This window comes from Pinus tabuliformis, chromosome 2_1, assembly GCF_031772625.1.
Source record: "Pinus tabuliformis cultivar Carrire ecotype Pingquan chromosome 2_1, CPIR1, whole genome shotgun sequence".
Lineage (NCBI taxonomy): Eukaryota > Viridiplantae > Streptophyta > Pinopsida > Pinales > Pinaceae > Pinus > Pinus tabuliformis.
The window spans coordinates 917,394,479-917,420,485 of record NC_142299.1 but is presented as its reverse complement, the minus strand read 5'-3'; the positions used below and the strand labels follow the sequence as shown (position 1 = coordinate 917,420,485).

At 42.9% G+C, this 26,007-nt stretch overlaps 1 protein-coding gene across 4 annotated transcripts in view; it reads right to left on the bottom strand.

Moving 5' to 3' along the window:
- Positions 1-22,689, bottom strand: part of LOC149203640 (Mitochondrial import inner membrane translocase subunit Tim17/Tim22/Tim23 family protein) — a 100,160-nt gene extending 77,471 nt beyond the window's left edge. The window contains exon 1 of one of the 4 annotated variants that reach the window (XM_089403515.1): positions 22,433-22,689. In XM_089403515.1, coding sequence (XP_089259641.1) covers positions 22,433-22,475 — 43 coding nt within the window. In that variant the 5' untranslated portion in view covers positions 22,476-22,689. Of the gene's footprint in view, positions 1-22,235 lie in introns of all 4 variants that reach the window. The other 3 variants (XM_089403517.1, XM_089403516.1, XM_089403518.1) reach the window with 3 other exon arrangements.
- Between the last annotated feature and the right edge of the window lie 3,318 nt (positions 22,690-26,007).

Below are 26,007 nucleotides of genomic sequence, written 5' to 3'. Positions count from 1 at the left end.
TTAATTTTAGGTATGTTCTATGCTAAAGCAATTTATTTCAATTTTCACAGTTAGCTCAATATCTTTTCCAGATTACCAATCACATCATCATTAAAGTAAACTGCAGATAGAACATAAATATAAATCGCAGAAGACAAGCCAAGACAAGAGGACACAAGATGTGGCGCTAGCCAGGGAATAACCCCAATGTGGGGAAACCCTAGATTAATTCTTCTTATATGTTCTTCAATAGTTCAGTAGAGAGAGAGAGAGATGGTACGTTTACAACTGAAGTCAACACTTTGACTTATCTAGATGAGAGCATAGATCATCTCAAAGAAGATAATACATGAGATCAGTTGAAGACATGCTGCTTCAACTGATTCTCCAAGGTGACTCCTTCACTTATCATCGTGTTGCATCTTGTCATCATGCTACACCTCACCGCACTGCACCATGCTGCCCCCATCATCACAATGTTGGACCTCATGACTGTTGCACCTAATGTTGTACTGTTGTCCCATGTGTCATGATTGAACCATGTTGTCCATGTTAGTTGTCCCATTGCTTGCTTGTTGTACCTTGGAAGCTTGTTGTACCATTGCATGCTTGGTGTACTTGCAGCTAAGTACCATACAGTTGTCCCAATGTTAGTTTGTTGTCCCTTGCATGTTGTACCATTGTGCTATACTTGCAGCACCATGAACTTGCGATATCTTACTGTTGCACCTCACCATTGTGCTACCCATCATTATGCTATGATACACTTCTTCACTATACCCATCATGTTGTAGCATTCATCAACATGTTGTTGCAATATATCATCACCATTGCTGCTTCCATCATCATGTTGCTTCAATGTATCATCATCATTGTTGCTTCCATCATCATGCTGCTTCAATGTATCATCATCATTGTTGTTTCCATCATTTGCTGCTTCAATGTATCATCATCACTATTTTGGGGCTTCTCTGTTTGCTGCATTGCATGACTGGTTAGGGCATTCTACCAACCTTCAAAATGTGGCCAGAATAGCCCTCCACAACTGCGGTTGCCTTTCTAAGAGGGGAGGAAAGCCTTGGTTGCAATGCTCGATTGTTCCAACCCCTATTCCACCCTTCGACCTCCTCTTATCTACTGCGGCTTGCTACAACAAGCTGTCCCTTAGCTGCAGCAGCCCTTCTAAGGGATATTCCTTCACCTAACCACCCCAAAACATTCCCCCTGCCTCTCAACCTCAAGATATGGGCTGCGGCCCTCTTCAACAACTCCTCGGCCTCCTGGAATAGCCTCCTAACTCCTCGTTGTTCTCTTCTAGGCTTGTTGCGGCTAGGGTATATTCATACCACCCTTAGGACAGCGTATAGGCTTCCTTTTGATAACGTCTTAAGGTCTCTCCTTAGACCCTTCATGACTGCGTATTATACTTCATAGGGCAACATAGGGCTTCTCCATAGGTAGCGTAGGGCCTCTCCATAGGGTTGTGTTAGGGCTTCTCCATAGGGCAGCGTAGGGCCTCTCCATAGGCCTGCGTTATGGCTTCCCCATAGGGCGGCGTAGGGCCTCTCCATAGGGCTGCGTTATGGCTTCTCCATAGGGCAATGTAGGGTCTCTCCATAGGATTGTGTTAGGGCTTCTCCGTAGGGCAGCGTAGGGCCTCTCCATAGGGCTGCGTTAGGGCTTCTCCATAGGGCAGCGTAGGGCCTAGGGCACTCCCTCTAGATTAGGGCAGCGTTATCCCTTAGGATCTCTCCTCCTACTAAAACCTAGAGGCAAGTAGAGAGGAAGAGATCCCAATTGTGTGTTGAAATGACTTGAAGGCCACCTTTATTTATACTAAAACGTTGAGCACAAGTGGGGTTTATTTGGTTGTTGGCCGACCTTGACGAATAGTCCCATAACACTAATAAATTCATATCTCCATGAATACTTATCAGAATCGGATGATCTTTAGATCAATCCTACACCTCTCGATGAGAGGGATCCAAGAAAAATATCAGCTGCCATTAGTAAGATGACCCACATGGATTTTGGCCCTAGTTGCCAATTTTAACATTTTCTGAAGGGCTTATTTCATATAAGCCTCAAGAATTATCTAACGATAATCTTTTTTCTACAAGGTGTTTTTGGGCTAGTACCTCTCTAAAATTTCAAAATCTTTTAAATATTTTGTAGAAATTTCGATAGATCTAGCTATTAAGAGCCTTAGATTATCAGATCTGAGAGCGGAGTTGAACTCATACTCCTCAGATCTGATAGATCTGTAAATTATTTGTATAGATTTGTTATTTACTTGTGTAGATCTGAAATTTTGTAACATAATTTTAAATTTTAACTCTTGGGTTTTTGGGATTTTCTCTATTTTTGTACATATTGGGTATTGGGTTTTTCTCTTTTCACTTGTACAGGAATAGATCTGAGAAATCAGCAAAGAAAATCTTCAGATCTGAGCTAGATCTAGACCCAAGAAGGCAAGATCTGGGTTCAAAAATTGTTTGCAAGAATAGATCTGAGAAATCAGCCAAGAAAATCTTCAGATCTGAGCTAGATCTAGACCCTGGAGGGCAAGATCTGGGCTCAAAGATTGTTTGCAGGAATAGATCTGGGAAATCAGCGAAGTAAATCTTCAGATCTGAGATTTTTTCAAGCAGATCTGGGGGTTTTGAGACAGATCTAGACCCTAGAGGGAAATATCTTGTCCCAAATATTTTTGCAGGGCCAGCCATTAAAGATTTTGCAATAAATCTGAAGATTTGAAGTAATCTTTTCAAAACAAGGGTTTCAAGTTTTGGAGCTCCTAAGCCCAGATCTGCCTTCTCCTAGCCCATCGCTAGTTCTATTGGCCCTGTGCTAGCTCTCATTGGCACTAGATTCCCCTTACTCCATTTCTGATTTGAATATTTAATTTTCTGAAGCTGATCATTGGTGGGTTTTTGCAAAAAATTTGGTAAAACTTTGTTTCAGGTATTGAAATTTTTTTGGCAACTTGGGCAAGTGATCTTCAAGGCCTAGGGCCTAAGGGTCTGATCTCTAAACCATCTTTTTCCTCACTATTTGCTACGACAGTCATATACCTTTCTAATAGTGGTGAAAAACACATCTAAGTGGTTTGAAATTAACTAAAAAAATTGCTAAATACATTAATAAGTCATTTATGTTTTATGTGTATCAAGAATTTGGCCTAGATCTACATTTTGGGTGACTGTTATCTCTGAATAATTCTGTTTCTGAAGTCTAAAATATAACAGTGGCAAAATTTCATGTGGGTTAGCCTAAAATCAGTTCCTAAGTTGCCTAATACATTAAGGAATTAATTTCTTGAGTTGGGCATTCATCGTTAGGCTTATTTAATGTTTTAGTTGTTGGTTGTAATAAGTATATCAAATCTGATATAATTATGGAAATCACATCATAACAGGCTGAAAAAATTTTAGTTCATGTGAGCAATTTTGGAAACTTTTCAGTAAATTTTTGGCATAAAGATATCATCATTGATAGCTTACTATTTTCATTGTCATATTGCTGTTGTCATAAAGTTTTTCTTACTGTTGTCTTAAAAACTAATTTTTGAAAATTAAGTACTCTGCCATGGAATTGTGATAAAATGCATATCTTTTATTTCACAAACTAAGTATTATTTAGCATCTGTTGACATTGATTGCAAAGAAATTTTTGTTCTCTTTGAGCTATAATTGTATCAAAAAATATTTGAAATAAGCTTGTGGTTTAATTGTAATATTTTCAGGGGTTTATTTTTAAGTCTTCATCCAATAAAGCGAGCAATTTATTTTGGTGATTAAGGGCTTTTGCAACACAAGTGTTTCTAAACCTCGGGTCTAACTTCTTCTTATTATCTGGTGCATTTGCATATAAGTTAGTTTTGCATAAATAAAATTTACTTCCAAGCATAAGCTTGGTCGATAGAGAGATAGGTATCCATCCATCTTTGCTTGAGAAGCCTGCTTTTAATAGTACTTAAAACGGTGACCTTACAGTTGTCAGAGCCACAGCTCTTTGCAACGCCAGAGGCATCAGGTATGTTAGATTTTCAGTAGAGGTATCGTTAATCACACCTTAGTGTACTTCACCTTATCCTCTTGCTACCAATTACTACGAAATCAAGCTCAATATAGAAAGGATCGAAGGGTTAAAACTTAGATAGACATTTAACTAAAATTAACCAAGATTCTTGCATCTCATATTAGCTTTAGGATCTGCACTTCATATAAGATAGTCATTCATCCAAGCAGCAGTTGCAAATCAATTACTTGGTCCTAAATTTCCTAGCAAGATAGTTGACTCCATAAGGCACTGGCATCGATCGTTTAAAATCGAATCAAATCCTATAAGTCTTGCTAAATCTTAATCAAGTACTTGGTTGCTTCACTGTGTCTCCCAAACTGGTTGGTTCCCAACTAGTTCTTCTTCATTTCATTTTCCATAGGGTCTACCCCCCTTAGCCTGTTGTAGGGAGATAGCTTAAACGGAGAGATTGGGGATCAGGGTGACAACCACCGATCTGAACCGTTGTCGTGGTGCCTAGACATTCTATGCGACAACAGAACCCATTTAAAATACTAATTATTTTAATAACTCCTCATCCATGTGGAATTTCTCCAAACAATATCTGGGTTCTGGAGATCTCATGTATTCTAGCCCCTCCACAAAATTTCGGAGCTAGAGCACATCCGATGCTACCCAAAATCAACACTCCCTCTTAGCAAGGAATGTGCTCTAGCAATACTTCCCCATAGAAGCATTACACTGATCCACTGCATCAGTCCTCTGTGCTGTTGATGCTTGGCCTGATGCCCTTCATCCACTGCACTGTTGCTTCCTGTACTGCTGCCCATGACTCTGCCACTGCTACATCTGTACTACAGCTCCCTCTCAAAATGTTGCCTCATGTTTCCCATAGCACTGCCACTACTAACTGCAACTCAATTGTTGAGAAGTAAGCAACTGAAAACTCACCCAAACACTGACAGTTAGTATGGATGCCTCGGGATGCTGAAGCTACCTCTGTTGCTAATTTGTGCTAACCCTTTGTTGCTGCAAACTGCTATGTGCCTCTTACACTGCTACAACATCCACTGTGTTGCCTCAGACTTTGGCACTCTAGCAATGCCACTGTCGCTCCATCACACCTCGCTCCAACCGACACTCGTCGTTTTGCTACTGTCATTAAGGGCTCCCGTAGCCATATGTGATCTAAGAGTTTGGGCACCTCAAGGATCCTGCCCATCATGTAGTCCTCTCGACTACAACTCCATGTCGCCCCACCTCTTCTCCAGAGGCGCATGAGCACTCGTGGCATAATCGTCATCCTCGCTTTCCTTTCCTTGTCAGCTTTTGCTAGAGCAGCCTTTGAGTCAGAAGCCTCCCCCTTGCCCTTCTTTCGGGGGCACTGAGTGGCATAATGTCCCAATTCCCCACAATTGAAGCATTTGACCTTGGTTATGTCCTTCTTCTTTCTCTTCTACTGCCCTTGTTGTCCCGATGATGCAAGAGTTGCATCCACCTCCTCCACCTTCTTGACCCGGGCTCCCTTGCCGCTACCCCCTATCTTGGTCAGCCTCCTGAGCTCTTCTTGTCGAAGAGATGCCCACATCTCCTCCCAACTGGGGAGAGTCGCTCTGCCCAAGATACTTTGGACAAAAGTCTCCCAATCCTCGATGGCTGCATTTAGGGCAGTTATGACCATGAACTCAGGATCTAGTGTAGACCCCACGGAAGTCAACTGGCCGTGAATCCTTTGTAACCTGAGAAGGAATGGATCAATCTCCTCTCCCTTCTGCATCTGGTATTGTCTCGATTGATTTTCTAATAGCATCTTCTGTTGGACAGAAGAGCCCTGGTACAAGGTGGTCAGCGCCTCCCACATCTCCCTTGTTGTTTCCTTCTCAACAATATGTGGTACTACATGATCTTTGACCCCATCTAGGATCATGCACTTGGCCATCGCGTGGGCCTCCTCGTACTTCTTTAACAGATCGGCGTCAACCGCAACAACAACTACTTTCAAGGGATAGTCCTTGATGCGATTTTTTTCTAGGATTGCCAGGATCCTGGCCTTCCATATGACAAAATTGGATGCTCCATCCAATCTGTCTTGATCCCTCAACCCATTCACTGCCATCTCTGCTCAAAAAAATAGGATCGGTTCTCTTCTCCCTCTCCTGCTGTCAATCTAACAAGACTTGGATATGGTCTGGCGAAAGAAACCCTCTAAGGAACAAACTCCTCTAGACTCCTTCTGAGTCCTGATTTCCTCCACGGAAATCTTCCGACCAAATGTCGAATCACTCCTTTCCAATCCTCCTTCGCTGCTGCAACCCAGATCTAGATTTCTTTGGCTAGAAATTTGTCAAGGTAGTGACTCCCTCTACCTCGGCTTTGTCTCCACAGACACTGTTCTGCACCAACAGAAACAGCGTCCCACCAGCTCCTCAAATCGAATCTGCTCTGCTCCTCCAGCCCTGGCAACTAGCTGATTCAAACCTTTCAGGCTCTGCACTGGCCCAGAGAGTTGACGCAGTCACTGCGTGGGCTCCTCTTTGGCTCTACGTCACCCTCTGCAGGCTCGAAACGCTGACGCAGGCACTACGTGAGCCTCTGCGTCACTCCTTTGGCTCTGTGTCACTCCTGCAGTTGCTCCTCTGCCTCTGAAACAGCGCTGTCACTCGAGACAGCTGCTTCTCTGCAGCAAATTCTCTGGATCTCTCGTTTGGTGTCTTTAGTCTCCTATGATCTACAATGCTCTGATACCATGTAAAAATTTATGAATCTACACATCAGAAATCCTACTGCAATCACTGGTTTATCATCTTCTCCTTGTTCTTTACATTCAACAAGTTATTTAATTATTTAAACAGCGATTAAAACACTATTGCAGACTACACATACATACAGATCATGAACTGAAATAAAATGAGACAATCACACAAGGGACACTGTTATTTTTGGACAATCGTCCCCGAAGAAACCCAATGTGGGAAAACCGGTGCAGTAGATACACTCTGCATGCCCTCTCGGCTATCCAGTTACAGAGATAAAAAAAATACTGCAGAAACCTAAGTGAGATTACCTCACTTCACCCGACAAAACTCTCTCCATTCCGGCAACTGGACTGATCGTCCTCGGCTACAACTGCGTTGCCCCTATGCAGTAGCTGCGTGGGCCTCCGTGGAGCACACTGGGACATTATGTCATCACTGCACTGCCTCCTCTACCTCCTAAAGCTCTGAAGTCAGCCTTTCCAGCTGATTCTGCTGCTCCCCAGGCTGAATTCGGATTTTCTGTTGGAGGGTGGTTGTTTCCTTTCGCTGGAAATGCATGGGCCCTTCCTAGCCCAACGTCAGCCTCACAGGGTCTACATTGCCTCCTTTGGCGTCTTTCTGCCTCTCTTTGCTGTGTATTCGAGGTCCTGGAGAAGATCCTCTGACCTCAACTATCCCTGCCCCTCTGCTATAACAAATCACTTGCTCGATTTTCTCAGCAAACCTCACCCCAGAAAAATTGAACTCTTTGATCTCTCAAGTGTATCTCCAACTGACCCTCAAGCCTCCTCTTATACTTTTCCTGTTGATGAATCAACGGCCGATATTAAGCCTCTAATCAACGGCTATGATTAAAACACACTTGATCCTCATCACTTAAAGTTTCTCACCCATATTCTTATTAATACCCATTAATATTTTTATTTTCCTAAGTTTAGACTTAGGAACCCATTAAAAATATTAATTATTTTAATAACTCCTCATCCAGGAAGAATTTCTCCAAACGATTTTTGGGTTCTGGAGATCTCATGTATTCTAGACCCTCCACAAAATTTCGGAGCTAGATCACATCCGATGCTACCCAAAATCAACAAAACCTACAGCAACTCCTCAGGTGGAGATGATGGGACAACCAGCTGCTTGAAGAACTCCTCCTCACGATGTCACGTTATCCAGGAGTCTTCATGTTTGGGACTACTTCATAGGGCACCGACCATCCATCACTTTCATCCATGAGTCAACCATATCATAATCCGAAAGTGATCCATCAGTGCATATCTGGCCTTCCTTCATGCCATGGTGCCTTCTTCATGCCATGTTTCCTTAAGGATCTTTCATCCTACTACATGTGCATCAGTGGTGGAAGACATCCATAGATCTTCCCTTGGCAGTCTTGCATAAGCCCATCCAGATATTTGTTCAAAAATAAGAAATGGACACTTAAATCAAAATTACCTTTGTGATAGTCTTTCATTGTGACATCTTCTAGTTTGCATCAGCATCCTGCATACATATCGACACAACTCCCAAAGATATATATGTGTCAAGGGTTTCTTTCTTTTTCAAACTTCTTCAGAGTCTACATATCTTTCTTTGGAGATATCCTAGTCATCTCTTGGTTTTCAGATGTCGATTGTCTTTTCCATGGTTACATATTCTACGAGCTCTTCCTTCCTTTCTTTTGCACATTTCATTTCAAGGAAATTCCAATCAGAGTTCCTCCAATTATTGTCAACCACCACATATTACATATGAGGACATATTATATTATTTTATCTAGTGAATGTGTGACCCATGCATTCCTACATCCCTTTATAGAAGGAGCTCCCTTTCTTTTGATCATGCTCTCAAGATAGAGCATTGATCCATGTTTCCTGCAACCATATGACATGACTTAACAATATTGAATACAAGCATACATACCTCATTTTCCTTTGGGTCATCCAAACTTCCTGCAGCAGCTTCCTTGATTAAAAGAGCTTCAATCCCTTGATCTACTTCACCTTTTATGTCATCATACCATCATCAAATGAATTCCACAAGTATGGAATTATTGATGAAACACTTCCTTCCTCTCTTGATAAGTGAACCTTTCGTGAAGATTCCATCAGAGAATCTTGAGGATATAGAGTATCCCCCTCTAGCAGATGTTTCCTTTTGACAGATGTATGATGAGCCTTGTACTAGATGACCTTTTTCTTGTTTTCCCATAAGTGCCACCTATGTTACAAATGAGGTTTCCACGAGTTATATCCTTCCATAGTTGACTGCCATAGATTCCAATTTTAACCATCTTTCATGCTTCTTTATGATGATGTCACAAGCTCTTGCTTTTAATGCTTTTATGATGCCATGATGTATCCCATCATTTTTCTTAGTGAATCATGATAGCTATATCTTACAATAGAAGACTTAGGAGCTTGAAAAGAACTTAGGTGAGGAAAACTATCTCAGTCATAGTAGAGATATCTTACTTCCTATTTCTTGGACTTCTTCTTTTCAACTTCCTCCACTTCTTCAGTGATATGGGTTTCTTCTCTTCCTCTTTTGTTATTGTCCTTCTTGATCTTAGGACAATCTCTTTTGAAGTGCCCATATTCTTAACACCCATAACATTGAATCTTAGTGTCATGTCCCTTCCCAAAAGAATTTGTAACAGGCTTTGTCTCCCCACAATTTTGTACAAATTTTCCTAAGGAAAAGGACCCAAGCAGTTTCCACTTACGGGCTGGACCTGCCTCCGGGGAGCAAGATTCACAACATATTCCATGTCTCATGCCTTAAAAAGGTGTTGGAACAACAGGTGACAACAGGAGTAGAGTTACCCCTGTTGGATGATGAGGGCCATCTGGTTTTGGAGCCTGAGGCCATTTTGGAGAGGCGGGAGAGGAAGCTGAGGAGCAGGACCATCAGGGAGTTCTTGGTACGCTGGAAGAACTTGCCGGATGAGGATGCCACCTGGGAGGGTGAGCACATTCTGGAGCACCCAACTCTGAAGTTGCTTGAGGGCAAGCAACATTTGGGAGGGGAGGATTGTCATGTCCCTTCCCAAAAGAATTTGTAATAGGTTTTGTCTACCCACAATTTTGTACAAATTTTGCTAAGGAAAAGGACCCAAGCAGTTTCAACTTAGGAATTTAGGAGAAAAGAGGCCAGATTAATTTGTTAGTGGAAGGTGGGGGCCACCCACGTGGGAAAACGCATGGGGCAATTCGAATTGCCTTGGAGGGAATTCGTGTGGTTGTGGGAGGGGCCCACATGAGGCAAAGGGAGGCCCACGAAGTCATAAGGAGGAAGAGCTCCTCACTTGGGCATCATTCATTCTTGCATATCGAAAATCACTTGACTGTTTGCTCGAGTTGCTTAGCCGAGTCAACTGGCTGCTTAGCCACGAATCTCTCAAGCAGGAGATTCAACCTTACCTTCGGGGGACTACGAGTGCCACCCTAGGAAGGCAGTTTCATAGCATCTTGAGGAGCACCAGAGAGTATTCACAGCCAGCACATTCAGCCACCATCTAGCAGTGTGTATTTCTGGGCCAGCAGGAAAGGGAACACGTAGTTGTCGACAGAGCTTCACTGGTCCAGCACTAGCCGGAGGAACCGGGGGAGTTGAAGAACATTGAGACGTCAGCACTTGGGAGGAGTTTTGGAGCAGGTGGGTGCAGCAAACAGGCAGTTTGAAACCCAGCCTTGGAGGACAGCGCAGAGGGCCAGTCTGGGCATCACGTGGGTCTTGAGGGAAAGAGCCACAGCATCAGAATCACAGTTGGGAAGGAAGGAAATTCATAGGAGGTCTCATCCCAGTGATTTCGAGTAGTTTTGGGGAGCTTGCCAAGCTTCATTCAGGCAGGCCAAGTTTGCCAGTTTAAGCAGAGGGCGGGCTCCTTGGGGGTCAAATTTCAGAAGTCTGAACTAGGCCAAACCCTTCTTGGGTTTTAGTGGGTTTTTGTTGAGGATCCAGGCGCTGATGTTTTATAATTTTCTGACCATGGGAAGCAGTGATTCCAGCCCTTTTGTTCCAGCGGACAGCCCAGATCAGTGCTAGTGCAGCAGGTGGGCAGCCTTCAGATCAACATTTGCTCACCTGGGTTTTGTCACGCTTGTCCTTAGAGACAAGCCCAGGTGCACCATTCCATTCACTGTTGTATTTGCCCTTGATGATTTAGTAAAATGACTCAGCAGTTTTCTATTTCCAGCGTTTTCATGGGTGTATGATGTGTATTTCGCATTTCTGATTGCTAGATTGTTTGTTTGCTTTGATTGTCACTTAATTTCCTATTTAGGAACATTATAGTGGTATCAGAGCCTAGGTCTTGGCTCAGTCGTGGGGAGTTTCTCCTATGAGAGAAGGGGACCAGCAGAATATTACATACAGGAGGCAAAGGTACCAAAGCAGAGAAAGGGAACTGGAGATCACTCTAGACACTGAGGATAGGGGGAACGCAGTAGTAGCAGAGAAAGACATGGGAGAGCCCAAGAGCAAGGAGGAGATGGCTTTTGACAGCCTCTTGAAGGCTTTGAATGATCTAGCAAAGGGGTAGAAAGAGATGCTAGAGGATATTAAAATGCAAAACCAGGAAAGAACCACCCCTAGGGGATTCTTACTTGGGGAAACTTCTGGAGCCTCTCAACAATTCGATCACCCTTCAATGCAGCACAACCTCCATCAGCGAGTGGGCCAACTCAAGCCACAATGCCCTCTTTCGTGCCTGTGGCGCAGATTGAACTAGCAGGGACTAAAGACCCTTCACAGATGGGAGAACACTTTGAAGAATGGCAGTCCATGGGTGCAGACTTCAGGGAAGCACTCTCTTTCAGAGATTTCTGCAAGCTCAAGCAGAGTGATAAGAGCAAGGGTTATGGAGGACAGGGCATGCAAAGCTATGAGTTGCAGAGACAATAGGGAGGATGTACTTCCCTACATTCGCTGGCACTGCCAAGTGCACTGCTCGGGCCTGGGTTGAGAAGATGGACACGTATTTCCAGCTTAACTAGATGACAGAGCTGGAAGCCATCAAGATGGACATGCTGCACATGCAAGGGGAAGCCCACGACTGGTGGTTTCATGGCTTGGCCACCCTGGGGCATGCCAATGTGACTTCATATGAGGATTTCACCAAGAGGGTGGTGGAGCGCTTTGACTAAAGGGATCTGGAGGCTCATTTCAGGGAGCTAACCCAACTTCGCCAAACAAGCAACCCAGAGCAATACATCTCAGAGTTTCTGAGAGTTTCAGTGATGGTGTTGGACCTATCAGATGCTCGGAGGGTATACACCTTCATAGAGGGCTTACTCGAGCCCCTACGTGGATTGGTGAAGTCACGCAGACCCTCCACGCTGCAAGAAGCAGTTATGTGCACCATAGATTTGCAGGGGGCCATCCCCAAGACACGAGAACCCTTTCCTAAACATACCCCTTTTCCCCAGAAGGGGCATGACACTAGACCCCCACCTCAGAGAACCACCTAGGGACGAGGGCAGCTGGATGATGAGACACGGAAGGACCTCAAGAGGAGGAAGTTGTGCTTTACTTGTCAGAAGCTCTGGGCACTAGGCCATCGGTGCACTGTTGGCAAAGCACATTATATTGAGGTCTTTTCAGATAGTGACCAGGAGGATGAGATGGAGCAGGAATGTGGTATGGGAGATAGTGAGAGTCCAGCAGAGAGGGAACCACCACCACCACCTCCACAGGGAGGGGCATCCTTTGCCCTATCCAGGGGAGTCCTTGCTTCTTTATGCAAGGTCCCCAAATTTCTGACATTGAGGATCAGAGGCACGATACAGAGGCAGCGGATATCGGCCTTAGTTGACAGTGGGGCTACCCACAACTTCATAGATGCCCAATTGGTTCAGAGGATGGGCCACACCACGATCGAGTTTGAGGGCTTTTCAGTCTTGGTACCAGGTGACCATACCATGTAGTGCACTCGGTATGTGCCCACTTTGACTGTAGTTATGGGAACTACTCTATGACGGACCATTTCTTTGTGGTCGATGTGCCAGACACCAACGTGGTGATGGGTGTCCAGTGGTTGTACTCCCTTGGGCAAGTTACTACTGATTGAAAGAAACTAGAGATGGAGTTCACCGGCTCAGATAGCAAATCAGTGGTCCTTAGAGGCATGCATTCATACCCACCACAAACAGTCTCAGCGCATAGGATGGAGGCAGATCTGCGACATGGGGACATAGCATGGGCAGTGGAGCTGAGGGTTTCAGAGGTTGGAGGGCAAGCCCAGCCACCACCTCCGGCCATACAGGCCTTGTTGGACAGGTACTCAATGGTATTTGGAGATATCCCACCAGGGCAGCCACCAGATAGGGGATTCGAGCACACCATCGAGCTGGAGTCGGGTGTGCAAGCGGTGATCACTACCCCTTATAAGCATTCTAAAGCCTATAAGAACGAGATTGAGAGGGCCATCAAGGAACAGTCGACATTGGGCCACATCAGGTCAAGTTCCAGTCCTTTTGCTTCTTCAATGGTGTTGGTGAAGAAGAAGGATGGAACCTTGTGCATGTGCATTGACTTTCGGGCCCTCAAAAGGAAGACACTGAAGAACTGTTACCCCATCCCTCGCATCGATGAGTTGATGGATGAGCTTAGAGGAGCCAAGCACTTCTATAAGATAGATCTACGTTCGGGGTAGCACAAGCTCAGGGTGAGGGATCAAGAAATCCCCAAGACAGCGTTTCGTTGCCATTATGGGCACTTCGAGTTCCTAGTCATGCCATTTGGGTTGACCAATGCCCCGGCTACCTTTCAGTTGTGTATGAACCATGTGTTTCGGAGGCAGTTGAGGAGGTTTGTATTGGTTTTCTTCAACGACATCTTGATTTACAACAAGACTTGGGAGGAGAATCTCCAGCACTTGGAGGAGGTGTTGCGTCTTTTAGAGGAACAGCAGTTCTATGCCAATTTGTCCAAGTGTGAGTTTGGCCTGACCGAGATGCTCTACTTGGGGCACATCATTGGCGCAAATGGGGTGAAGGTCCATAAGGAGAAGATACGAGCCATCCGTGATTGGCCAGTACCCAGAGATGTGACAGTGCTAAGGAGCTTCTTGGGCAATTGCACATATTAATGGAAGTCAGTCAAGGGATTTTCACAGTTGGCAGCTCCCCTCACAGATTTGACCAAGAGAGGAGCTTTCGCATGGACAGATGGGGCACAGGCAGCTTTTGACCACCTCAAGGAGGTGATAAGTAGTTGTCCAGTTTTGGCACTTCCGGATTTCTCCCAGCCCTTCATTGTGGAGTGTGATGCATCCAAGGAGGGAGTCGGAGCAGTACTATCTCAAGATGGGCACCCCATTGCTTTCGAGAGTCGAAAGCTCTTACCCCATGAGAGGTCATATTCTATATATGACAAGGAGATGTTGGCCATTATGCATGCCTTGGCCAAGTTCCAATAGTATTTGGTGGGTAACAAGTTTCGGGTGAAGACTGATCACAACAGTCTTCATCACTTCATGGGGCAGCAGGGCCTCAACAACAGACAGCAGAGATGGGTCAGCAAGGTGCAAGCCTATGATTTTGACATAGAGTATGTGCGGGGGAAACACAATGTGGTGGTTGATGCCCTATCCCAGAGACCCGCAGGCCTATCACTCATGAGCATCTGCCATGATTGGAAGGCCCAGTTATTGGTGGAGTATTCTAAGGACAGGAGGGCATGCGAGATTTTGGAGGGTACCCACACAGATGAGCACTACTGGGTGATGGACGAGGTCATCTACTATAAGGGGTGCATATTTCTAGTTCCCAACTCGAAATTGAGGGAGAGAGTGTTGCAGGCAGCACATGACTCGCCATTGTCAAGGCACCAGGGGTTCAGGAAAACGTACATGGCAGTCAGGGAGAGCTTCACATGGAAGGGCCTCAAGGGGGACGTGCTGAGGCACATATAGGAGTGTGAGGCATGTCAAAGGAACAAAGGGGAGTTGATTCATCCTGCAGGATTATTACAACCGCTCCCCATCCCCGAGGGGAAATGGGAGAGTATCTCCATGGACTTCATCACGGGGCTCCCCACAGTACAGGGCAAGGACTGCATTTATGTAGTGGTCAACCGGTTGACCAAGTATGCCCACTTTTTCACCATCCCTACCAGATATTCGGCTTCACAGGTTGCAAAGTTGTTCTTTAGGGAGATCTTTTGGTTACACGGGCTTCCTAAGAACATCGTGAGTGATAGGGATAACAGGTTCATGGGAGGCTTCTGGCAAGAGCTCTTCAAGTTGGTTGGTATCGAGCTCACCCCTAGCACGAGTTACCACCCCCAGACAGATGGCCAGATCGAGCAAGTTAATCAGTGGCTGGAGGGGTACCTGAGGAACTACGTGACTGGGCAACAGAGGGCTTGGATTCGGTGGCTGCATTTGGGCAAGTATTGCTACAACACCACCCATCACATGTCCATCGATATGACTCATTTTCGTGCCTTGTATGGTTATGATGCATTATCTTTTGCTAACATTGTTTTTGGAGATAGTCGGGCCCCAAAGGCCAAAGATTGGATCCAAGAGAGCCAAGACATCCTCAAGGCTCTCAAGGATAACTTAATGACAATGCAGAACCAGCAGAAGGTGTACGCAGATCCGCATCGAACTAAGAGACATTTTGAGGAGGGGGATTTGGTGTACCTCCTGATACTACCGTATCAGCAGTCCACATTGAAGTAGAAGGGGGCCGAGAAGCTACAACCCCATTTTTATGGGCCATACAGGGTAGTCAGGTGAGTTGGGGAGGTGGCCTACGAGCTGGAGCTACCTCCAGGGAGCAAGATTCACAACATATTCCATGTCTCATGCCTTAAAAAGGTGTTGGGACAATAGGTGACAGCAGCAGTAGAGTTACCCCCGTTGGATGATGAGGGCCATCTAGTTTTGGAGCCTGAGGCCATTTTGGAAAGGCGGGAGAGGAAGCTGAGGAGCAAGACCATCAGGGAGTTCTTGGTACGCTAGAAGAACCTTCCGGATGAGGATGCCACCTAGGAGAGTGAGCACATTCTGGAGCACCCAAATCTGAAGTTGCTTGAGGGCAAGCAACATTTGGGAGGGGAGGACTGTCATGTCCCTTCCCAAAAGAATTTGTAACAGGTTTTGTCTCCCCACAATTTTGTACAAATTTTGCTAAGGAAAAGGACCCAAGCAGTTTTGACTTAGGAACTTAGGGGAAAAGAGGCCAAATTAATTTGCTAGTGGAAGGTGGGGGCCACCCACGTGGGAAAACGCATGGGGCAATTTGAATTTCCTTGGAGGGAATTCGTATGGCTGTTGGAGGGGCCCACATGAGGCAAAGGGAGGCCCACGAAGTCATAAGGAGGAAGAGCTCCTCACTTGGGCATCATTCATTCTTGCATATCGAAAAGCACTTGATTGTTTGCTCAAGTTGCTTAGCCGAGTCAACTAGCTGCTTAGCCACGAATATCTCAAGCAGGAGATTCAACCTTACCTTCGGGCATAGTTTTAAAAACCGCTCAGAAAAACCGGTAACCGGTCAAACCGGCCGGTTAGCTAGCTGGCCAGTCCGAACCGGCCTAAAAACCCGGTCAGACCCTTCATTTGCCCGATTTTTGGCCCTAACCGGTGAAAACCGGCCGGTTTTGTCCTAAACCGGCCGGTTTTAGGCACAACCACCATAAAGTTAAAAAAACATGTTTTTGACTATGTTTGAGGGGTTTTGGGGGGGGACTAAGGGTGTTTCAACCCTAACAATGTTGGCAATTAATGGTAATGTTAAATTCTTAAAGTAAAAGTGACATTTCCTTTAATTTTCATTTTCATCCTTTTACTTAAATTTTTAACATTACCATGAAATGACTCAGGATGTTTGAGAGTGGTTTCGACCTCATTGGATTTCATATGGAGAAACTAGAATTTTAGATTTCACTCAAAATTCAGCAGACTTAATGGTTTTCAGGATTTCATGGTTTGGGGGTAAACAATAAATGCAATTAGAGCTCCAAATGATAAGAAAAACTCCTGATCTAGATCCCATTGTGTTGGACGATATTGATCCAACATCAGAATGGGTGGAGGACACTGAAGAACCTGTGTTTGAGGCTGATTTTGATATCGACATGGCTTTGGCGGGGGATGAAGCAGATTATGTGGTGGCATCAGAACCAGGATCAATAGCGACATCAAGGAAAGGCAAGGAACCAATGGAAGGCACTAGTCATGCAGGTCGACAAACTCGTGCTTCCATTAGGTCCACTTCTATTGTCATTGGTGGCATTGATACTGAGGTTGCAAATCAGGCTGAGGCATCCTCAGACTCTGAACCAGATGATGTCTATGTAGCTCCTGATGATGATCTTGTGTCTACTACTAGTAGTGGTAATGAACTTGATGATTGATCATGTGTATACTGTAGACTTGTAGTAGGCCAATGGCCTCATAGCTTGCAGCAATGTTTTTGGACTTTATAGGCCATTTAGAGCCTCATTTGTTATGTATTTTGCTATTTTGTTGATGATATGTATTGCACTCGGTGCCATTTTGATGTATTCACCTTTACATGGTATATAAATGAGCAAACTTTGCATATTTTGTCTCTATTGGCTTGGAATCATGGTTTTACATCTTAAAAATAGTTTTGTTTCATTAAAAATTAATTATTTAATGTATTTTTTTAAAACCGGTTCGTTTAGACCAAACCAGTGCCGGTTAGACCGGTTCCGGTCGGTAAACCGGTTCATTAGGTGGACCGGTCCGGTCACCGGTTCCGGTTTTAAAAACATTGCCTTCGGGGGACTACGAGTGCCACCCTAGGAAGGCAGTTTCATAGCATCTTGAGGAGCACCAGAGAGTATTCACAGCCAGCACATTTAGCCACCATCCACCAGTGCATATTTATGGGCCAGCAGGAAAGGGAACACACAGTTGTGGACAAAGCTTCATTGGGCCAGCACTAGCCGAAGGAACCTGGAGAGTTGAAGGACATTAGGAGGTCAGCACTTGGGAGGAGTTTTGGAGCAGGTGGGTGCAACAAATAGGCAGTTTGAAACCCAGCCTTGGAGGACAACGCAGAGGGCCAGTCTGGGCATCACGTGGGTCTTGAGGGAAAGAGCCACAGCATCAGAATCACAATTGGGAAGGAAGGAAATTCATAGGAGGTCTCATCCCAGTGATTTGGGGTAGTTTTGGGGAGCTTTCCCAACTTCATTCAGGCAGGCTGAGTTTGCCAGTTTCAGCAGAGGACAGGCTCCTTGGGGGTCGAATTTCAGAAGTCTGAACTAGGCCAAACCCTTCCTGGGTTTTGGTGGGTTTTTGCTGAGGATCTGGGAGCTGAAGTTTTATAATTTTCTGAGCACTATAAGCAATGATTCCATCCCTTTTGTTCCAACAGATAGCGCAGATCAATTAGTGTAGCAGTTGGGAAGCCCTCAGATCAGCATTTGCTCACCTGGGTTTTGTCACACTTGTCCTTAGGGACAAGCCCATTTGCACCATTCCATTCACTGTTGTATTTTCCCTTGATGATTTAATAAAATGGCTCAGCAGTTCTCTATTTCCAGCGTTTTCATGGGTGATTGATGTGTATTTCGCATTTCTGGTTGCTTTATTGTTTGCTTGCTTTGTTTATCACTTAATTTTCTATTTAGGAACATTACACTTAGACGTGTCCCTTTACTTTTTTCGAGAACCAAACTTCCCAAATTTTCCCTTTCTTCTTGTCATTGTAGCATAAGCTTGATTTTGCTCACCCGCTTCCACATCAAATTTGGCCTTTAGTCTAGATTCTTTAATCTTGCACAGTGATAATAGATCCTAGAATGGAGTAGCTTCTTTTCTTCCCATAAATACTTGAAGTAAAGTTACCCCACGCCTCTGGTAGTGCATTTAGAACAATTATAGTCATTTCTCTATCAAACATGACTTCTCCCAGATCTTGAAGTTGATCCCTAATTTCAGATCTCCTCATAAAGTATGAGGCTATTCCATCTTCCCTTGACATCTTTAGCCTATAGATTTATTTCCTTAATGAGATGACTTCTCCAACAATGCTTACAGAATAAACCCTACCAATTTGTCAAAAAAAAAATTGAAGTTTCAATTTTTGATACATATGGGATGAGGGGATCCTTGATGGATTCTATGAGAATCCTTTGAGCCCTAACTTGCCCTTTCATATACTTTGCATGTGCTTACGCATCTTCCTTTCCTAATTTAGTGATAAATCCTTTGATATGTTCCATAACCTCATTTCCAATGAGATTCAGATCTGTCCTTTTCTTCCATGCAAGATAGTTTGAAGCCCCAACCAATTTGTTGCTTTCCTTGCAAAAAGACATTTTGATAGATTCAAATGTGGACATAAATATACTTACTTGATAGGATGCTCCTTCTCCTTATTGCTTTCTTGATGTTGATGATGATATAGAGAATAGAAAACTTCTTCTTAATGAAGATAGTTTTCTTCAATAATGATCCTTGATCCCACAAAGAGGGAGATCCCTTTGGATCCTTTGATGGTGGAGTCTTTGTTGATGAAGATCAATGATGACTTCTTGATGATGTCTTCAATGGTAAGGACCTTGCTTCAACGAGAGAGAGATCGCCTTAGAACCTTGATGACAACGTTCTTGGTCTTGCTTGATGTAAAAGTCCTTTAAATTGATTAGGGTCTTTGAGGTCCCTTGAGATGGCTTGAGGGTTCCAAAACTTCTTTGTAGACTTCTTCTTTGATCTAGGGTTATGATGCTTCCTTTGTAGATCTTGACTTCAAGATGATCTTCGCTTTGATGCCTTCCTCGAGATTTGATCCTTGAGTGTCCCTTGATAAGATGCCCTACCTTGACTTTGTTACCTTATCTCTGAAACCACGTTGAGAAATCTAGGGCATTGAGGTGATTTCTCTTCTATTGATAATTGCTTGTGAATGTTTTTTACTTCTTAGATTAGGATTTTCTTCTACTTATGTTATTATAGTGTTATTCTTAATCAAACAGCTACTAAAGCATAAACCATAAAGAGACAAGAGACACAGAATATAGGCTATCAGCCAAGGCCAAAACCTCTCCCACTTGAGAGGAAAACCTGAACAAATTCTTCTTCTTATAGAGATTCCAATTGACGAATACTAAGACTACGAACCTTGACCCATTTTCCACTCCAAGACCAAGACAGAAGATCCTTCCTTTCTTGCCTTCTTCTTGACCAAGTCAATACTAGTCAAAAACTTCTTCTTTCTTCTACACTTCTCGACTACCTTGAAACTTCAGCCTCTTTCCCACTGATCTACAATTCGTACTATTGTGATTCCACACATGTGAGGAGTAGAAACAAGATTGGAGGTGTTTCCTTCCTTCGCTATACTTGGAGGCTTCTCTAGATGAACTTGGCTAACAATAGGACTAATTTGGAGACCCTTTTCTCGTCCTTTATTACAACAGATGTACCTACTGCAAAAACCCTAGTTTCTGCCACACATGTGAAGGAGTTTACCCAAGAAACGATCCCAAATAAGCTTGATCTTCCTCTTCCCTTACTCGCTGGTTAGTAAGCTGCCTTCTTGTGAAATTCACACTCCTATTTCAGACCTTGACCGAAAAATGCTTGCTCTGAAATGAGGCCGTGTGGCCTATTTATAATTGTTTCCCATGATAATAAGTCGTCTTGACAGTGAGCTAGGCCGACATGTCATTTGGAGAGGTATTATTATTCTTCTTGAAGCCGACTTGAAGGAGGTGTCTTTCCTAGGTCTTGGAGGGCCTTTCTATATATTTAATGACTCGTACAAAAAAGTAGCATGCCCAAAAAGGGTCCTTCATACATGACATTGACTCAATTTGTCTTTTATGACTAGATGACAAAATCTAAAGATTCATAATGGGAACCTCAACTAAAATAAAATTCCTTGATCATGAAACCCACGATTCAAGTACTTACAAAAATAATTTTATTTTCTTCTTTTCAGCAATTACATATGTCATTATGAAGACTGAACCTAATTACACTTTTCAACAAGAAGTACATACGACATGCAATGGAAACAAATTGAGAAAATTCAGAAGCGTTTGATTACAAACAAATTCAAAATTAAAAGTGCAATTCCTTATGCTATCCTGTTAAGTGAAACAGGGGTTGCTCCTATTGAAGCAATTGCCATGGTGCGAGTCATAAGGTATTTAAAAAAAATGAGCAAATGGAGGAGGGCATATGGCCTAAGATTGTCTTTAATGACATATTGTGCAAAAGAAAAAAGACTTGGATGCAGCAAAATAACAAATGGTTTAGTAAATGGGGTATTTGCTTGAACATGTGTCCCATAAACAGTAAAGAGATAAAAGCTTTTGTTATGGATAAGTTCCACAAGCATACTTGGGATAAGGACCTAGGGAGAAAGAAAAAGTACTATATTGAAGTGTTTAATCCCAGTGATAATCATCAACAAAAAGTGTACATAAAGGCCAATATTTCTTGGAGAGCCAAGATCTATATTGCTCAGTTAAGGACTAATTCTCATCAACTCCGTTGTGAAACAAGGCACTGGAAAAGGCCAAAAGAAGTGTGGGAGGAAAGAGTATGTATTTTTTGTTCTTCCGGAAAAGTGGAAACAGAAAAGCATTTCATTTTAGAATGTGAGGCCTTCAAAGACAACAAGGAAAGTTATGCAGATATTTTGGCAGCTAGCTCTTGGGATAATCTATTTAGCGAGGGGTTTGTCGAGAAGTGGGAGTGTTTATTGTGAGGCTTCATAGGGAAAGGACCAAATACAACAACCAGATGAAAAAGCAATCTGTCCCATTGGCTACCTTTAGTCTCATGAACGTTAAAATAATTTAATTCTTTCTTTCTTTCTTGCTACATATATCTCATATATATATATATAGAGAGAGAGAGAGAGAGTTAGCATAATGCAATATGAATATCCATCAATGCTTTGTGGGCCCTAAAAGCCCAAATTTTAAGCTAATTTTCAATACAAAGTTAATGAAGAGTTAATGTAGTCATCATGCACAGCAATTGGAGATCTACTTAAACCTAACCCTGCTGGATGTGAAAAGTGTTTCCGCTCTTCATTCTCCTCCCTCTTATAGTAATGCCAAAACGTTTTGTATACATTCCCAAGATATATAGTTGGTGAACATGACAATTTGCTTCAGAGCTTATGAATCCAAGATTCAGCTAAAAAATGCAAACATAAAACCATTTCAAGAAATAATCAATTGCTTACTATCATTTAAAAAATTATTCTGCATACATCCAACAATCGTCATTGCTACATAACACAACATTTCAGTAACATTTCGTCAAACACTTGGTATAAATTCCCAACGCTAAACGCCTTCCCATTTGCATAAGAAAAGCATATATTAAGTATATAGTTGAAACAGATAATTAAGGAATCCTCATAGCATGTTATAGAGATCATAAGACCGTGGTCGACAGTAGAAGCAAAGATAATTTTTTTATTATAGAAAATACTTTTGTAAATCTGACATATTTGACAAAAACCATACCTGATACACTCTTTCCGATTAAAAATGAGTCCTTCACACATTCCTTATCCTCGCTAATTCAAACCATTTCGAACGAACTTATAACAAATAATTGAAGCCCCGGAAGAGCAGTCAAGCTATTGGAGATCAGAGAATTGGCCTAATTTTTCAGATAATCTGTCTGGGCAATTCGTAGTAAACACAGGAATCGTCCTTACATGGGTTGAAGTTTGTTTGACGGGGATTGCATTTGCATAGCATCCAAGTGCGGCGACGAACTGTCAAATTGACCCCTGTAACTTCATATCACATTATTTGCGCTTGCAGTGCATAAAAATTTTCGATATAAATGGACAATATTAAGTACCGAGATTTAACACTAATTTATAAGTAAATCTCGTTTTAGGTTACAGACTCAACTCGACAATATATTCAAAATTCATTAGCTGGGCCTTGTAATTCCAAATATAGTTCAAATGGTTATAAGCATATGTTTTTCCGACCTCGAAAAGTACATATTAGGTAATTTCAACTTTTGTGAGTGGACAGTTATCACCATTCCTATTGGAAACGCTCTCTTAAAATCCAATTCAATGTTTGTAATGTTTGCTATCAGGAATATTATTTCCTAGTATGATGTTGTGATGGTTTAATTATTGTTATTAAATGGTTGTGAATCTTAAAAAAATATTTTGCTTTTTACGAGCTAGAAGGTAGAATGTTTAATTACATTAATTAAAAATAGTGTTTTTTTATATATAAATATAGTATTCGTATAATATACGGTGTTATAATGGTTTAATTACATTAATTAAAAAGCAATTATTTTATATAAAAAGAAAGAAAGAAAAATATTTTAATGTCCATGAGGTTAAAGATAGCTTATGGGACCGATTGCTTCTTCATCTGGTTGATGTATTCAGCCCTTTTCCTATGAAGCCTCACAATAAACACTCCCAGCTTCTCGACAAACCCCTCGCTAAATAGATTATCCCAAGAGCTAGCTGTCAGAATATCTACATAACTTTCCTTGTTGTCTTTGAAGGCCTCACATTCTAAAATGAAATGCTTTTATGTTTCCATTTTTCCGAAAGAACAAAATATATATATTCTTTCCTCCCACACTTCTTTTGGCCTTTTCCAACGCCCTGTTTCACAACAGAGTTGATGAGAATTAGTCTTTAACTGAGCAATAAGAATTTTGGCTCTCCAATAAATATTGGCCTCTATGTACGCTTTTTGTTTATGATTATGAGTGGGATTAAACACTTCAATATAGTACGTTTTCTTTCTCCCTAGGTCCTTATCCCAAGTACGCGTGTGGAACTTATCTATAACAAAAGATTTTATCGTTTTACTATTTATGGGACACGTGTTCAAGCAAATAACCCATTTGTTCTTTTGTTGCATCCAAGTCTTTTTACTTTTCCACAATATGTCATTAACGACAACCTTAGGCCATTTGCCTTCTTCCATTGCTCAATTTTTCTTAAATACCTTATGACTCACACCATAGCAATTGCTTCAATAGGAGCAGCCCCTATTTCACTTAACAAGATAGCATAAGGAACTGCACTTTTAATTTTGAATTTTTGTAATCAAACGCTTCTGAATTTTCTCAATTTGTTTCCATTGCATGTCGGATGTATTGCTGGCCCACAGTTCACAACCATAAAGAATCATCAAAACCACTAGAAGCCCAAAAAGAGTTTGAGTGGTTTTCAAGTCCCATAATTCTGCCTCTTTATACCTATTTGAAAAGCATAAAATGCTTTCCAACCCCCAAAATTATTTCTTTCTACAGCCATCCCAACTTAGATTTTTGTTGAAGTCAATTCCGAGGTATTTATAATCCACAACTTCTTCGAGAATGTTGCCTTCAAAGTAGAACCTATGCTGATTATGTTTTCTTTTTTAAGAGAAAATCCCTATTTTCGTTTTGTTGATATTGTGTAATGTCCCTTCCGAAATTAGATTGTTACAGGTTTATTTATTCTACAATTTCAACAATTTTGGAGGCCATGGAACCCATGTGATTTTTGGAAAATACTTAGGAAGGAAAAAGGGGCCGAAATATTTTTTTGGCATACTGTGGGGGCCATCCACATGAGGAAATATGCACCACCTTAAAGGGAAGTTTGAATGACTGAGGAGGGAAAGTTGAATTGCTAGTTGGAAGGGGGCCACATGGGAAAAGAGGCCCATGAATTATAAATAGAGGAGGCTCAGCCTCATTTGGTATCTTTTGACATATTGAACTCAATCTTGGTTGCTCAAGCTGCTTAGCCGAGTTACTGTGGTGTTTAGCATATGAGTGTCTCCGAGCGGAGATCTTAACCCTTGCTTCGGTGGACTTCGAGTGCCAGCCCTAGGAGGGAGTTCTTCTTCATCTCAGTTCGTAGCAACAGCAGGGAGACGAGTTACAACAGCTGTAAGTCGAGTACCAGCAATAGGGGGAGTAACAACAACACAAGGATTGCGCAGTCACAGCGTGAGGCACTCCGGGAAGTTGGGGAGATAGGAGCATCCTTCATCATTTTCAAGAGTATAGAGAGCAACTACATACAAGAGGGCCATCCTACACACAACTCTCATTTCATCACACGCAGGACTATGTCATCTCCTCCATCACTGCACAGTCATTGGAGTGAGACTCTTTGGAGCAACACCATCCGGCAGAGTTTGGAGTTGGGATGTTAGGAGATCATTTGGAGGGTCATTTGAGGAGTATTGCTAGAGTTGGGAGAGCAAAGATTGACAGGATCAGTCACAATAACAGAATTCGAAATTGGAGGCGGTCTTAGCTATGAAGGGTCAATTTTTGAAGGTTGGAACCAAGGGAAACCCCTTCTCGGTTTTTCTGAGCAAATCTAAGGGGTCAAACAGGGGTCCCAACTCAGCCAGCAACTAGAGGAGCTAAGGGGAATTTGGGTCAAGATTCTGAGGGAAACATTTGGCCAATTCCTTCGTGGGTTATTCTGGGTAATTGGTGGAGAGGTCGGGGATAATTTCCCATAATTTTCTTAGCACTGGAGGTGGGGTTTCCAACAATATCTTTGCAGTAGACAACACAGTTTCACAAGGGCAGCGTAGGGCATCATTGCAACAGTTATTTGTGCCATCTGGGCTTGACATATTACCACCTGGGCTTGATCACGCTTGCCATTGAGGCAAGCCCAGGTGCACCACTTCCACATTATTGTACTTTTCTCCCAGATTATAATAAAATGGCTCAGTTGTTGGTTATTCCTGGACTTTTTATGGGTGTGCACTGAATGTTTCAATTTTATGGTGTTGTTTTTATTGTTTGCTTTGCATAGCACTATTTTTCCTAGTTTGGAACATTACAGTGGTATCAGAGCATGATCTTGGCCCAACTGTGGGAAATTAGCGAGAAGATCATGGAAGCTTTGTGTATGAGTGCACAATGACGGGTGAAACTGGAGACAAACCCATGGCTCAAGGGAAATCCAATATGCAGAAATTCTGGGGTAGAATTCATTGGGAGAATGAGAGGTTGGCCCAGTTGAGGAGGGTGATAGACCAAACCCATCCTCACCCATACAACGGAGACGTTAGGGGTAAGCAGGTCATGGGGATGTAACCATCTACATCATGTGGGGAAAGTTGATCACATCAGGGCACCAGATCTCCTGAAAAGGAGCAAGCAAGACAAAGACGGTTAGAGGGTGAGACCAGGGGGCGATTTTGTTGGTGGAAACCTAGCTTTAGATATCAGGAGTTTGAGGAGGAGGTTGAGCATGATGCTGAGAGCCCACATGATGGTGAGGAG